General features: G+C 48.2%; 4 protein-coding genes across 4 annotated transcripts; 2 read left to right on the top strand and 2 right to left on the bottom strand.

Moving 5' to 3' along the window:
- Window positions 1-488: 488 nt before the first annotated feature.
- Window positions 489-8,613, bottom strand: N7468_005763 (fatty acid synthase S-acetyltransferase; the record flags this gene model as incomplete). Its single annotated transcript, XM_058475059.1, has 16 exons — window positions 489-1,385; window positions 1,469-1,916; window positions 1,971-2,308; window positions 2,355-2,429; window positions 2,485-2,772; window positions 2,835-3,686; window positions 3,739-3,764; window positions 3,824-3,920; window positions 3,973-4,790; window positions 4,921-5,770; window positions 5,809-6,149; window positions 6,203-7,160; window positions 7,216-7,328; window positions 7,379-7,502; window positions 7,558-8,071; window positions 8,126-8,613. 16 exons carry the CDS (start codon window positions 8,611-8,613, stop codon window positions 489-491), a joined length of 7,227 nt encoding a protein of 2,408 aa, XP_058330799.1.
- Window positions 8,614-11,499: 2,886 nt separating this feature from the next.
- Window positions 11,500-11,745, top strand: N7468_005762 (NEDD8 family protein RUB1; the record flags this gene model as incomplete). The annotated part of the gene is made up of 1 exon (XM_058475058.1): window positions 11,500-11,745. The coding sequence occupies one exon, from the start codon at window positions 11,500-11,502 to the stop codon at window positions 11,743-11,745; it is 246 nt and encodes an 81-aa protein (XP_058330798.1).
- A 697-nt stretch (window positions 11,746-12,442) lies between these two features.
- Window positions 12,443-13,842, bottom strand: N7468_005761 (elongin A domain-containing protein; the record flags this gene model as incomplete). Its single annotated transcript, XM_058475057.1, has 4 exons — window positions 12,443-12,454; window positions 12,670-13,497; window positions 13,610-13,686; window positions 13,785-13,842. 4 exons carry the CDS (start codon window positions 13,840-13,842, stop codon window positions 12,443-12,445), a joined length of 975 nt encoding a protein of 324 aa, XP_058330797.1.
- A 1,049-nt stretch (window positions 13,843-14,891) lies between these two features.
- Window positions 14,892-15,367, top strand: N7468_005760 (putative tubulin-specific chaperone Rbl2; the record flags this gene model as incomplete). Its single annotated transcript, XM_058475056.1, has 3 exons — window positions 14,892-15,059; window positions 15,128-15,214; window positions 15,266-15,367. The coding sequence occupies 3 exons, from the start codon at window positions 14,892-14,894 to the stop codon at window positions 15,365-15,367; spliced, it is 357 nt and encodes a 118-aa protein (XP_058330796.1).
- Window positions 15,368-15,447: the final 80 nt, after the last annotated feature.

The following is a 15,447-nucleotide window of genomic DNA, read 5'->3' as shown; positions in this document are numbered from 1 at the left end:
TGCAGTATGAATGACGAGAAGAGTGGGAAAAAAGGATCTTGAAACTTTTCAGATCAGTTATATTAGCTCACTGCTGCGATGAGTACCAAATAGCCTTTTTGGAATTCTTGTTTAGATATCTCCAGAGGGTGGCTGAGTGGATCTGACGCCGCGCGAGCCCCCGAGAAAGCAGGTCGGTTGTCACGTGGCACTTGGAAATAGACTACAGATGGAATTCCTTTGACATCGCCTATGCTGACCTCCAGTTAAGCTGGTTCAGTCTTACTGAAACCTCCAACTTGAAACATTTACTGCTAAGATATGACTGTAGTGATGCGCATGGCCACATTTCCTTGAAAGAGATGTCGCTCAGTATCCTAAGTCACCACCTCCGCTATCAATGAGCGGGAATCGTCTTAGTAGAAGTAGAGTACTGACTTCCAATTTCCCTAAATTGATCTCACAAATGTACCGAAATCGATTCCGAAAATGAGCCCAGAATTTCGTCTTCAACTTGCCTCTACCCCTTCCGTCTCACCCTCCTCACTCTTCACATCGCCACTTGGGAGATACTTCTCTTGCAATTTTTCGATAATAAGCGTTGCCAGCCCTCCAACATTCTTGACTTTGGTGACCAGTAGAGTCGGGATATCAAGGGCTAGGCGCTTGCGAAGCCAACTCCGGATTTCAATCACCATGAGAGAATCGATGGCTATCTCTTCGGGAGAACCAGAGCCTTCGTCGCCTGAATGGGCCGTGATGGCCTGTACCAGCTCTTTGACAATGAAATCGCGAGAGGACTCCTCCAAGAGCATCGAGGGATCCGCCTTCACCTCTTCCAGGAATTTGTGGACCTTATCTACTCCTTCCAAGATCTGAGATTCCGAATGTTGGGCCCCAGCACGGCGACATGGGGCGAATCGTAAGTCGGTCTGATGAAATTCCGGATTCATCACAGAGCTTAGAGCATCTAATCCCACAGTGACTGAGGCCTGGCGGCTAGTTTCCTGTCTGCATTGAGCTTTAAGAATGGCAATATGCAAGGCTTGCAGCAGTTCTTTCTCAGACAGGAATACGTCCTGTGATCCCATAATTCTGTTCCTCCACATCTTGACCAGTTCTGGCCTTTCGCTCACATAGCCAATTTCGTCTAAGCCGCCTATGTGAATTGCACAGGCAGGTAGCTCTTTGGATCGAGCATACTTTGCGAATGCGTCGACAAAGCAGTTAGCCGCAGCATAATTTGCCTGGCCGATATTCCCGGTAAATGCAATCACGGAGCCAAAAATAACGAAGAAATCCAGGTCGAAACCTTGGACTGCTTCGTAAAGATTTGTATTTCCGACCACCTTGGGAGCTAAAGAAGTAGTCCAATTGTCGTATGTCATTTCCGAGAAATTTGCATCCTTCCAAACCATCAGCCATCCTGCATAATAGCAACAGAAGGGGTAAGAACTAACCTGCATCACCATCGCAAGATTTATCACACCGGATAGTGGCCTAGGGCAAGCAGATACCGCTCTTTGGACGTCGCGTATCTCAGCGACGCTACCCTGGATAACGTCGACTGTACATCCCATGGACTGGAGCTCTTGGATGGCTTCACGATTTTGACAGTCTGGTCAGCAGAACGTGACAAGAATACAAGGCTTCGGGCACCTCTTTCGACCATCCATCTTGAAATAGGTAACCCGAGTCCACCTAGCCCCCCAGCCAGGAGGTAAGATGAGTTTGGAGAAAGTTTCAGTGGCAATTCACCACTAGAACATGGGACCTCAGTCTCGTCCTCAGGGATCTTGATGAGAATTTTCCCAATATGTTGACCTGTTTGCATGAAACGAAAGGCTGCTTCCACGTCCTTAGCTTCAAAAACATTCTTGGGCTCGATTGGCTTGACTTCCTCCTGGTCAAAGTACGCAGCAATAGGCCCCAGGATACTTTCAGTTGAGTATTAACACGTGTATAATGCATCTTCTGGAAGCACTTCTCACCTCTTGAGCTTTTCTTCGTGGAGTAACACGGCGTTTAGGTCAATTCCGAAAAACGATCGATTGCCCATAAAACGATCCAAGTTCAACTTTCCGTGTCCCATCATGTCTCTCTTGCCGATCTCCATCATGGACCCGAACTCTTTCACGCATTCCCAAGAAGCATGTAGCAATTCCCCAGAGAGTGAATTCAACACGATATCCACTCCCTTGCCTGAGGTCTCCCGCAACACGTCCTCTTTGAAAGCTGGGGTCCTGGAGTTGAAAATCCGGTGACGCGGAATGTGGAATTTATCAACAAGATACTGAGCCTTAGTTTCACTACCCACTGTAGCATATATCTGGTCGAATTAGCCTTGTCCCGATATTATGAGCTGGAACACATACCTCGGCACCCTTCGATTGACACAGGTTGATTGCCGCAAGGCCCACTCCACCGCACGCCGAGTGTACCAACACGGACTATTTCCATTAGTTACTCAAATGCGCCCATTCAGATAGATCACGTCTGATTTACCTGGCCCCTTTCTAGTTTTCCAAGGGTTATAAGAGAATGAAACACCGTGGCGTACACACAAGGGATGGTTGCCCCATCGTCAAGCGATACATCTTGCGGGAGTATAAGACAGCGTACACTAGGAACGACGATGCGCGTTCGTAGTAAACCATCTTGAACTATGCAGACGCGATCTCCAATCTTGAAATCTTGGGCATGGGGTCCCTCACCGATTCGTGAGATGACCCCCGTTGCTTCAGACCCAAGGACGTCCTTCCGACCAATGAAACCCATTGCTATCATCATGTCCTGGAGTTCATCAGTCCATGGTTCTGATATAAGTCTTTCAGAATGAGTTGACAGCATCCTACCTTGAAATTCAACCCCACATAACGGATGTCGACCTCAACCTCCCCAGATCCAGGCGCACGTTCTTCGTCGTCAACCCACTTGAGAGTATCGAGCAATCCACCAGTACCAGCTACCAGCTTCTTTACCTTTGTGGGCTGGCTCACACCTTCCTGGGGGATTTGGACTTGATGATGACGACAAATGAGAATTTGCTTGTCGGAAATAGCGTATTCATAATCAAGACTAATTTGGGATTTGAGTCCTTGTTGAAGCCTTGTCTGGATCTTGAGGAGACATCGCAAAGAATCTTTATCCCACGCATCCAGCTCGACCGTTGCAAAAGGAAGGGAATACTCCCGTTCGAGGACCCGCCTTAGCCCGAGTGCTAAGCTCCAATACGGATTGTCACTGTACATCTGAGATCCATGGGTTATCCACAGCAAGCTCTGTACCTTCCCAGATGACAGAAAATCCCGTAGGGCGACGAAGGCAGATTCATCGATATCTTTGAGGAATGGAGTATCAACATCTAAAAGGGACACGACGCAAGAATACTCAACTGTTGCATCGTTCAACGTAAACCAAGATATGTCGTATCCTTCTCTCACGAATACTTCGCTGATGTCCCGGATAGACTTGGTCAGTTTTCCACCATAGAGCAGACCGATATGGCTCTTCTCTGGCTTCTGAGGGGGCGGCTTGCGAATTATCATGTTTGCGTTCATATTGTATGGCGCCTCAAAATCGTGCCCAGTTGCCTCAATTCCTGTAAAGCCAACACTCCGAATTTCAGAGTCCCATCGTTCGGGGGAAACAAGAGGACTTTCTGCGCGGTTGTCTTTCTCACCTAGCCACCATCCTGGAAGAAGGCCCTGCAAAGTCTTATTAGCCCCTTCTCTGGCATCCAAAATAGGGCTCCAGTACCATAATAGAATTAATAACTATGCTTTCTGGACATATGGTTTAGCAAAATTAACAGTGAGAAGTAACCCAGTTTTCAGGGACCTACCCGTATCGAGCTCTTGAAGAAAGAAATAGCCTCCCGGGGCAAGCAATTTTTCAACATTGGCCAATGTCTCCTTAAGACAAGGCGTTGCATGGAGAACCTAATGAATAATTAATGAGCAATCTGTTGCACTGACTCCGAGTTCCACATACGTTGGCTGCGATGATAAAGTCGAATTCGCCCGGTTCAAAGCCCTGCACAGATGGATCTTGACTGATGTCAAGTTGCTTGTATGTAATACCAGGAACAGCTTTGAATTTCTCCTTCGCTGGTAGGAAGAACCCCGCTGATATGTCGGTGAACACGTATTCAGCGTACAATGCGCTTCCTCGAGATCGAAGGGCCTCAAGCACAGGGGCTGTAGTTCCACCAGTGCCCGCACCAATTTCCAGCACCTTCATGTCAGGCTTTGCATGTCCCAACAGAGCAACAAACTCGGGCGAAACCTGTTTAGATCCAAATCCATTGTAAAGGTTCTCAAGCCCGTCGCCAGCTGTCAAAATCTCCAAAGCTGACGTCCTTCCTTCTATTATCTCCTTTATGACACCGCGAGAGAACACTTCGTTCAAAGTATTCACGAATGCGAGAATCCGACTGTCGGTCCCTTTCAGCCTCTCCCACATAGATGAGGCAAGGGAAGCTTTCTCATCATCACTCATGAATACCCACTCTCTTATCTCAGGAACCAAATTGTATCCCCCCTGCCTGAAGATCTGCATTTGATTTTCTACCCAGTCTTTGTATTTTGAAAGGGCATCAGTTGCAGGAACTGCCTCTTTTATGGCAGCATATTCCCTGAGCAGCAAAATGCAAGCGTACCGATTGATATCTCTGAAGCCAAGATCGTAACCAAATTCCTTAGGTGCCACAAACTCATCCAGAGAGGGGAGGAATTCTATGTCAGGCTTCCAGTCCTCGCACGTGTATCGTGAAGATTTGGTCATGTCTCCTTCCATGGTTTCATCTTCCACTGCAAAGCACCTCAGTCCGTGAATTTCAAGGACATACTGGCCATCATGGGCTAGGATGGTATCTCCGACAAACCCCCCCGTCAACTACATCTTGGCACTTTGACTCAGCGTGTATCTGAAGGGCATGACAAGTAGTCGCTTCGATTGAGTCGATGGAAATAGGGACTGCAATACGATCAAGGTTCCGAGATAGACCCTTGCTAGCTGCTATTCCCACGAGCTGTAGTGCTTTGTCGATGACAGTCGGGTGTACAGCAAATGCGTCAAACTCAGGAAGCTCTCCATTGCTGACAATAGTGGCTGTAGCAGATTGACCATTTGGGTCCGCTGTGACATCTTCAAGACCTTGGAAATGAGGCCCGTATTGCATTCCTAGTTTCTTCAGGGTTCGGTACCAGGACTCGGGGTTCACCTTCCGCTTGAAAGGCTCTGGATTGCTGACAGAATGCGCAATCTGATTGCTAGCTCTTGCTTCGCCAGTGCAGTGTCGGGTCCATGTCTCTCCATCATAAGAGGATATCGTGAAGCGATACCAAGTAGAATCCAGAATGTCGGTCAATCTTTCCGATTTCAAGCTGGTGACAATCTCCACACTCTTGTCATAGCTTAGAAGCAAAGCATTTTTGATAAAGAGATTCCGGATCGAGTAGCTGCTCGTCCCAGTCACTTGCCTGATTGCTTCTCCGGCCATTGCAATGTAGCCTGCTCCAGGGAAAATGACCGTCCCAGAAAACGTATGGTCGCCCAGCCACTCACTCGCGTCCAGCGAAAGGACATTTCGCCACGTCATGTCAATATCGCCCGTTTCAGCAACTCGATGGCCCAGAAGTTCATTGTGCGGGAACTCCGAGTGCCGGTACGATTTCGAGATTCGGCTCTCAGTCCAGTGTTTCTTGTCATAATTCCAGGGATACGGGGTAAGTCTGTGAGGATTTTGCCTTCTCCATTTATAGCCGTGAAAGCGATGTCGTAACCATAACTGAACAGGCGACCAGCCGATTCAAGTATGCTGTTTACTTGATCTTTGCCTTTCTGGAGAGTAGACACATAGGGTGGAGCTGAATTCGGCACTTTCTCTTGGAAAATTTGTCGCAAAGGGCCCGACAGCGGAGAATGAGGTCCCACTTCAAGGAAGCATGGGGTTTCTCCACCAAGATCATCAAGAGCGATCTGTACGGCAGTAGAGAACCTAACGGTTGATTCCAGGTTCTGCCTCCAATAAGCGGCGTCAATTTTGTCTTCTTTGGTGAGCACTCTACCAAACACCGTAGAATAGAATGGTATTTGTGGGGTGAGGAAATCCAAATCTTGGTTCTGCAACAAAGTCTCCAGTAGTGGGCCAACTTCCACCATATGGTCTTAAACCTGTTAGTAGCTGATGAGCATACCAGTTGAGAGCTGGATAACTCACGGGAATGGTAAGCAGTTTCCACATCCAGACAGCCGATGAAAGTATCGGGTCGCTGCTCCGCGACACGATGTATAGTACGATCGAGTGCATCCTCGTCACCAGATATAACCACACTTTGTGGACTATTCTCACATGCGACAATAACGCCTTCTTCCAAGAATTCTGCGATAGCTTCGCAACCTAGACCAACCCCTGCCATTCCTCCCTTCCGAAGGGTTGAGCCACTTGCTTGCCCACGATAGTATGCAACAATAATGGCAGATGCAGCAGATACTGCGCCTGTAGCATACGCAGCTGCTATCTCGCCACTAGAATGACCAATAACTAGTGAAGGACGAATATTCCAGGAGCTAAGGAGATCCAGGAGCCCGATCTGAATGGCTGCACACATTGGCTGTGCAAACTCAGCTTTGGTGATAGAAGACGGATCATCGCAGGCGGTCAATTTGTCTGTCATTTGGTCAGGATACTTCCATATTGAGGATATATCCTTTATTCTTGGTGCGTCATACCTTCCAATTTCCATGATGGGGGGGTTTGAGAGAGCCTGTAGGACCGAGTCCAGCTGCTTGATCACCTCACGGAAAACGCTGAACTTATATACAAGGTCACGTCCCATTCCATGCCATTGAGACCCTTGTCCATTCAAAACAAAAACCAAAGGCCCGGGCCGAGTGTTTGAGGTCTGCCCCATCTGGAGCTCGGGAACATCGACGAGGATTTCATCGGAAACGATGCAGAAGCCGCGGTACTTACTATGATCACGCCTCTCCCCTAGTGTGTATGCTAGGTCTCGGGTGGTGACCTTTCGATCCTTGCAATGGTCGGCTAGCAGGAGACGCTTTTGTTTGAGAGATTCCGGATTGAATGCACTAAGGACCAATAAGCTGGGCGACTTTTCTGCCAATGATGATTTTGCCCTCGCTTCATTGTAAGTGCGGGGAGAATCTAAAATGACCTTTGATGCAACGTCAGCTTGATATACGTTCCCCAGGAAACTTTTGGGGTTTTACATGAGCATTTGATCCTCCGATACCAAAGCTATTCACACTAATCCGCTCTGCACGATCAGCTGGCCAGCTAGTAACCTCTTGGGCTACACGCAAACCTGCCTTCTCAAAAGGGACTACAGAAGGGTTAGATGAATTGCCTCAATTTCACGTCTTTCAACCTTACTGTTCGGGCTAGGTGTCTTGAATTGAACCGCTGGGGGTATCGCTTTGTGCTCCAAGCACAAAATTGCTTTAGCGATGCTGGTCAGGCCAGATGCACCTTCCGAATGGCCGATACTTGGTTTGACCTTGTTGAGTTAGTCCTAGCTATTTTTGGATAAGAAAACCGGTCATATAACTCACTGCTCCGATATAGATCCCTTTCCCGCCGAAAATACGAGCAATCGCCTCGCCTTCGGCTGCGTCACCCGCGGCGGTGCCAGTTCCATGGCATTCGAAAAGCCCAGTTTCAGACAAATCAGCTATCCCGGCTCTTTTGTAAGCCTTCCTTATCAAGGCCTCCTGGGATCCGGCACTAGGAACAGCCATTTTGCTTGATCTCCCATTCGAGTTTGTGGCCGTTGCACGGATTATGGCACGAATTGGATCCCGATCACGAATCGCATCATCGAGCCTCTTGATGAAGATCGCATTGATGGCTTCTCCTCGTCCATAGCCGTCTGCATTGGCATCAAAGGTCTTACACTTGCCGTCTGCAGCAAGAACCATATTTTGTGACATAGTTCTTGCCATGGTCGGGGTGAGGATGATGTTAGACCCCGCCACGATTGCCGCTGAGCAGTCACCCGACGCAATAGACTGGCAAGCTTCATGCAGCCCTACCAGTGATGCTGAGCAGCCGGTCTTTATTGTCATACTTTTCAATCAGATTAGTACACATCATCTCATACTCAGGCGGCCTTTGGCGTACCTTGGACCTCGCAGGTCATATTCAAATGACACTCGGTTGGCAAGAGCGAAGTCTCCAGTTCCGAATACATGGGCTCGCTGTACTGCTTGGGAGTCTTTCAGACCCATCTCCAGCCAGTCTTCTCCAAAAGTTCCCACATAACACCCAATGCCACTTCCGCGCCAGTGTGACTGGCCTGCATTTTCCATGCATTCCCATATGACTTCCAGCAACAAGCGCTGTTGAGGGTCACACTGCGCAGTCTCGCTTTTCTGTGACTCGAAGACGGATGAATCAACCTTGTCGAGGTCTTGGTTGAGGAAAAATCCCCTTCTTGTCTTGATTCCCATCGAGCGTGTCTCGTTGTAGAAAGCATCGATGTTGAATCTGTCTCGTGGAAACTCTGTACTGACATCCTTTTGACTGAGCAAAAGCTCCCAGAGGCTGTCCATAGATCTCACGTTTCCCGGTAGTCTGAATGCGGCTCCCACAATTGCGATCGGTGGCATGGTTGATATGTCGTTCTCACGAGCCTCTCCGGCTGCATCTTGATACAGTTGAACTGGTATCTGCAGTCCTCCTTCATTTTGAAGAAGAGATCTCATTTGAAGATCATCCAGGGTATCATGTTCTCCATGGTTCCGATCGCATGGGAGTTCTTCCGCCCCGATTGACCCCATAGCAAGCTAATCGCTGAGGTCCCGTATGTGTAAGTGAGACTAGCAGCCTTAGGAAACTTAAGATCAAGCCTGAATCAGGCTAAATATGCTCAGAAGGAGATTTGAGATACTTGATAGCTTTGGTGTAGACAAAGGACCTTCCTATCCGAATATTTATAGCCATTCTCAACGTTCAATGATAAGTACTTCCAAATTACTTAGTCTATGAGTATGGACTTCAAACAAGCACGCTGTTGGTCGAGTCACGCCAATATTCATGCGGTGTAACTCCATGGCTGGTTTCCCCGCGCGCTTTTCGAGCATAAATTGTGTTGTCAAACAGAATTGCTTTTTCACAGCTGGCCATCCAGTACTGCACCTAGTAGATTGCTTCTGTCAAGAATGGCGGTGTCTACCTATCATTAGCCTTTTCAAGTAGCACGGACACGAGAGACGCACTACTATCACGATTTCTAGCGCTCATCGCCCAACCCCAAGCATTCCTTTGGATCCAGCCATACTCCTGGTGGTATTCCCTCAGGCCCATATATCACATTCATTGCTTGCGAACAGATATTTCCTTCTTTTAACCCCGCAAAACCGCGTAAGCAGTTACACTAAATAGTATCAAGGGCGGTACCGGGCAAGCGGTGAAATAATTTCAAATCAAGAGCATCTGCTATATACTACTGCAAGCCTCCAGCATGAAGCTACCAATGGATCTTCTGTTTACTAGTGGTTGGTGCTTGGATAATAATTCGAGGATTGCACAGTATGTGCTATTAGCACTTAGTTACTATTTGATTGATACTCGCGGAAGCAAACGATGGCAGCAAGATAAGGTGTAGATGTGGGTGTGTTATTTAGGAGCTGAGGTAGTGGGAGATCCATCTTACTATTAGTTTTTGAGTTTCTGTCGTGTAACTTTCGATTGACTGATAATCCATACTATCCATCAATGGCTCTCTGATCTGGTTGGTTAGTGATCTTGTGTCTTTGTAGCACCTTAGAATCGATCTATCACATGCAACCAGCAAGGTTCATCACCCAGACGATCAGTATGTGTATCAGCACGGAAGATTTCCTGCAACTTCCAAGGTTTCATGGTCTAGTGGTTATGACGTCAGATTCTGAAGTTCCGCTTCTGAATCACTTCTTCTGAAGAGCCCGGTTCGATTCCGGGTGAGACCTCATGCTTCCATTTTTTTTATTTTTGAATCTATCTTTCCCATCTGAATTTGACTTTGATATTGTCAAACAAACATTACCTCTATCCAGCCGTCATATCGTGCCAGAGTCGATGACTACCATCTAGGTCTCTACCGTAGTACCGGCGGCTACCAGCCTCTTCGCTCTATACCAAGAATACCCTTACGCAACGTTAGCCGGCGTTCGTTTCTTAATTTCCACAGCCTATTCTGAGATCCCGAATTGTCTGGGTAGAAGCTTAAATCCCTTTCCCTATCCATGCTTCTATATCTCTCGAGTTGAGCAGCGTGATAATGCAGAAATTTCACTTATCTTGTCATGGCCTGGAGGCACTGCAGACCGTGCAGTTGCCGTGTGTACAGCGCAGAATATCGAGCCGCAAATGGACTGTCCCGCTGGGAAGTCATAGTATATTCCAAATCAGCCTGAATCGCTAATAGGACTCATACTTACCACCCGTGGTCCGGTAAACCCCTCCAAGCGATCACAGAAACATTGTAGCTGAACATTGTACGCATTAAATATGGCCTGTGGACCATCATCTAGTCCAAGACGTACGAGAGATGCATGAGAGTAGAAGTTCATACTGTCGGAGAGTCGCAATGTGCGCATCTACCTCACGGGGGTTTTCCTGATATCTTCTCCGAGGCAGTCAAATGCGGGTGCATCCTAGGCACACGCCAGAGACTCGACATCACGGTCAGCAAGGTATATCCTAGTAAAGTAGAGAGCAATATTTCAATTAACTTGGACCTGCCGCCTGCGGCTCGGAAAATTGTTCCTTCGTAAATAAGCTCACACAAGCGTGGCGGAGGTTGGACTAGCAGGGATAGAGTATGTCTTGGGTCTGTAAAAATGATAAGGCCTTGTTTGGCGGCCAATACCTCCGTTCAACCTAATCTAATGGGATGCTGTTTCTATGGGCACATTCAAATGTGATTAGCGAGTCATACTAAATATATTTCGCAAGCACTTCCGAGTCCTTCCTGCCGCGTAAATAACATTGGGATTTAACATTGGAATAAATTTTCCATGCTCAATTGCAGGAGGCAAGATGCGATGTTGTTCGAAATTGTCACACAGAGTGACTTATCAAGGTATTGAAGCAAGGTGTACACTTGTGGTAATCTGTAATCGAGGGGTGCGTGAGCTCCTGTTTGGGGTTCTAGCCAAAGCACCAAGAAAGTTGGATGAGCGAAGCCAAGGCGCCTTTTGGACCATATATATAGGAAAGAACATACGGAAGCCTGGGGCAGTAGCTAGCAGCGTCATACCATTCCAGCCCCCAGCACCCGGAACCGCGTGACTTTTGGTGCTGTCAACTTTCTGCCGCAGCCTCATTATCAATCAGGCAATAAGGCGTCTATCAAGCACCGCCCCACCAAAACCCCGCCAACGCGCGCTCTCCCTTCACCAGACACTCTTTTGACAGGTACGGCCTCTACAGGAACGCCGCTTCTTTTGGAACTTTCATTCGATTCTATAAAGCCGTGTTGAAGCTCGAGGAAACCACATTGTGCCCTCAAAATGTTGATCAAGTCAGTCTTTTGTCCCCGAGAGCCCCAATTGCATCATCGAACGGCCATCGCCAATGTGACAGCACGGATTTCGGCTAACATAATTCCCTGCTCTAGGGTCCGCACCCTCACCGGCAAGGAGATCGAACTGGATATCGAGCCAGATGACAAGGTACGCTCTAAGCTCCCAGCTACACCCTGTGTCCCGGAAACATCTGTCAGATCACCGCGACTTGCACTCAGGCGGCATAAATGAACTACGGAGCTATACCACCTGAACTCAGAGAGGCTGACATGAAGGAAAATAGGTTGCCCGTATCAAGGAGAGAGTCGAAGAAAAAGAAGGTATCCCACCCGTCCAGCAGCGTCTCATCTTCGGTGGAAAGCAGATGTAAGTTCCGGCATATTCCCCAACGCCCCCACATATGAAACTGACCAACAATATTCCACTAGGGGCGACGATAAGACAGCGACAGAATACAACCTTGAGGGCGGTGCTACACTTCATCTCGTACTTGCTCTGCGTGGAGGATGTGATGCCGTGTAATCTATTTTGCTCCTACGATACCATATTTCCCCCCTCTGCAACTCGCCAGGTCTCAGAAGCTACCGAGCGACGCCATCTTGTATCTGTCGGTGTGTTGAAAAATTCACGTTGAAGAACGAGCTAGTGGTCAAACTATGGAAGGCCTACCGGGACAAATACCACATTTAGCGCATCGATTTGAACCTCTTCGAATCCCGTTTCAAACGTCTAGAAAATTCGAGCATTTCGACTAGCTTTACAGACCCTCTTTGTTAACATCTAAACCTTGGACCCAAAGGTTATGGCATATTGGAGAACCTTGAAACCCGGTCCAAGCCAAACCATGTACTTTAGTAGCGCATTCCTTAAAAGCAAGCGAAATACATGCCAATTTTACCATACCCTATGAACAAACAGACTTCCAATGTTACACCCCAAGCTAAAATATACCAGTAGTTACCACGCAGCCTCAGAATGTGAATAACAAAAACGCCGAAGAATGCAAACTCTACCCATGCAATATGATATGCCAGAGGAAGGCCTAGGCCAAAAGAATCCACGCCGAAAAGGAGATGTAAATGTGAAAATGAAGAAGTCAAGCCTAGGCAACTCTTCTCCGCTTCGGTTGAATGAAGACACTGTCTGGCCGCTTACGAACGACAGCTGGACGTGGCGGCTTTGGGGATGTGGCCGAACTGGAGGGTGCTGGCTCCGCACGCGATGACGACGACGGAGGACTTTTCGCCTCAGACCCCGCGTTAGACGGGGAGGAGACGCGGCAGAACGCTTGAGGGGGATTTTCTTGATAGGAGGATCACCTGATGTTGCGGGTGCCGGTACTTTGCGGCCATCTGGAGAGCTCTGCGGCGGCGGAGGCTTACCAGCCGCGATAGCTCGGAGCCTTGCTTCCCGCTCAGCCAGCGAGGAGCTCTTTGCGCCCAGGCTGGGGGGATGTGGGAGCCGAGCGCTTTGTTCACTGCGTCGGGTAGCGGCAGGCTGTTCCGCTGGACGGCGATGCTCCTCGATGAGGCCTCGCGGTGCCTGCTTAATTTGCGAAGCACGGTTGCTCAAATGCTTGGTTGGAACCGCCAGAGCATTATTTCGTCGCTGAGGAGCAAATATGGACTTCTTCTTTGAGAAGTCCGACCGACTGTCTCTGCTGAATGACGAAGTGCCACCCATTCTACGATCATAGTTGAGTCGCTGTCGGAAATTTGGCTTCATTCGGGGACCCGATATAATCTTTGGCGTCAATCGCGCCCGCTCTGATTTGATGCCGTCGATAGCCCTTTTCATCTCTGCCGCATCCGCGTCCAAAGATCGTTGGACGTCCTCACGGAGGTCACAGTATACCTCGTACCATTTGTTTGTTTGCTCTGGAAGTTCGTATCGGTCCCACTGAGGAATGTCTCGTTTGATCAACTCCATCCATACTTCCTTGTCTTCTTCGGCGATATGCGGCGATAGCAATTCCATAGAATGCTGTAAAGAAGGGGATCGCACGTTAACAATCATTTTTCCTCTCGAGACATGCTCCGTTCCTGGTTCATTTTCCTTTACATGTCCAAATGGGGAGGGTCATCCAAAAACGTACTAGTTTCTCCGGGCTATCAATCTTCATAAGGATGGGGCGAGCAACGGCGTAGGGTAGGGCTCCAATATCACTTAAAACTGTATAACACCGAACTGTTAGAACCAGGAGATACAAGAAGAAGGACAAAAGGGCTCCCAAAAAGTCCCATCCTATAAGATTGAACTGTTCAACTCACCTCTTACGTTTTTGACCGCAGTCGCCGTCGCTAGCTGCAAAAGTGACTGGGCTGGCATGTTGGGGCGATAAGCGGCAGGCCTCGAAGTTTCGGCGAAAAAAGAGGTTGATCTCAGAGATCAAGGGAATCAGAGGTGAGGCTGGTCAATTCTTAAAGGAGATGACCAGCGGCATCTAAGGCTGTTTCACTTTTCGCCAAAGTAGGCATTCAAGGAAGGGAGTCGGGCAAGAGGTTGACTGGGGACGGGGTCACGAAGCTCCACTTGAAACCTTATTGGCTGAGGTGGGCACGGGCGGGCGTCTGTCGAACCCTCGCATAGACACAACAGATATTCACTTTCCCAAATTAGCCTAGTCTCACCAGTGAGTGAATGATAAGTAAATGCATTCACTCTTGTAACAAACGGAAGGTAATTTCGTGCCCTCCCCATATACCCGAATCCGAATCACGACCCTTCAAGGTTCATTGAATTGGAAGTACATAGCAGCTGCCTAAGAGAATAACGGGCGAAGAGGATTTTTGGTGGTAAATGGGCTCTAACTAAGATATAAACGAGGCCAAATCCAGGCTGCTGTGCGCTATAGCTCTGACAGAGGGTTTGATGAGCTCGTTGCATGATAATGACAGCTGTTGAACCGTGTATATATGATGTCATTTCCTTCGAAAGGAGAAGATACCACTATAGGCAGCGGAATATACAAAACTACTGTGACTTGTTTTTGTATATAACAGGATTTCGGGGCATAATTCCAATTTCAAGTATTTTTTCACAAGGTTCTGTGTTCTCGTTGAAAGTCCTCGATAACAAACGTCCGAAGTACCTTTGGGTCGAACTTGAAAGAGCACGTGAGACCCCTCAACCAAACACTGCAAACAATCCGATAACATCATGGAACATCATGAGGGGCAGATGCATGATTTTGTTCTCGATCCCAAGAAAATCTACAATTTGCTTAGAAACCAGGGTGAGTGACTCTTCTGAGAACTTTTATGTACCTGGAATAGTGCCTAGGAAAAATACGGGGCAATTTTGGAGCCATCGAGGAGCTAGACAGCAGTCATACAACGTATTCAAAACATCCCTAACATTTATACAGCATCGACATAATGGCGCCTCGCTCTCAACTTGAAATTACTACTTCCTCGGTCATTCGACTGGTTAAGGAAGAAGCATCCTACTACCGTGAGCTCAAACAACAGGAAGAGCGGATCAAGAAAATCGAGTCTGGACAAGGCGAGGACGAGGAGAATAAGGAGTTTCTCGTGAAACAAGAGGTAGGCCAATGCTGGGATGCAATTGATTGCCGCTATACGAGGAGGTGGTCTGACATTGTCTGGAACAGCACCTGGCTATGGAGGAGACCAAGAAGGTCCTTCCCACCCTCAAGAAGAAACTCGCAGAGACCGTGGCTGAATTGGATAGCCTGATCGTAAGTTCTACCATGGACGGAAGAATGGCCATGCGCTGACTTGGATTACAGGCGGAGGAGGGCAAGAAGGGCGCTGAGAGCAATGTTGCCCACATCACGGCAGCAAAGGAAGCCATTGCCCAGGCAAAAACAGCCGAGCGAGAGATTTCATGAGGGATACGTTCCATCGTGATAGTCACAAGTATAATACCCATCCAGAAAATATCATTTAGAGCCCACAAAAATGACGAACC

Source organism: Penicillium chermesinum (genome assembly GCF_028974085.1).
Source record: "Penicillium chermesinum strain IBT 19713 chromosome Unknown utg000004l:1.0-3345178.0:1.0-3348027.0, whole genome shotgun sequence".
In the NCBI taxonomy this organism is placed as follows: domain Eukaryota; kingdom Fungi; phylum Ascomycota; class Eurotiomycetes; order Eurotiales; family Aspergillaceae; genus Penicillium; species Penicillium chermesinum.
This window is presented reverse-complemented; position numbering and strand designations above follow the sequence as displayed.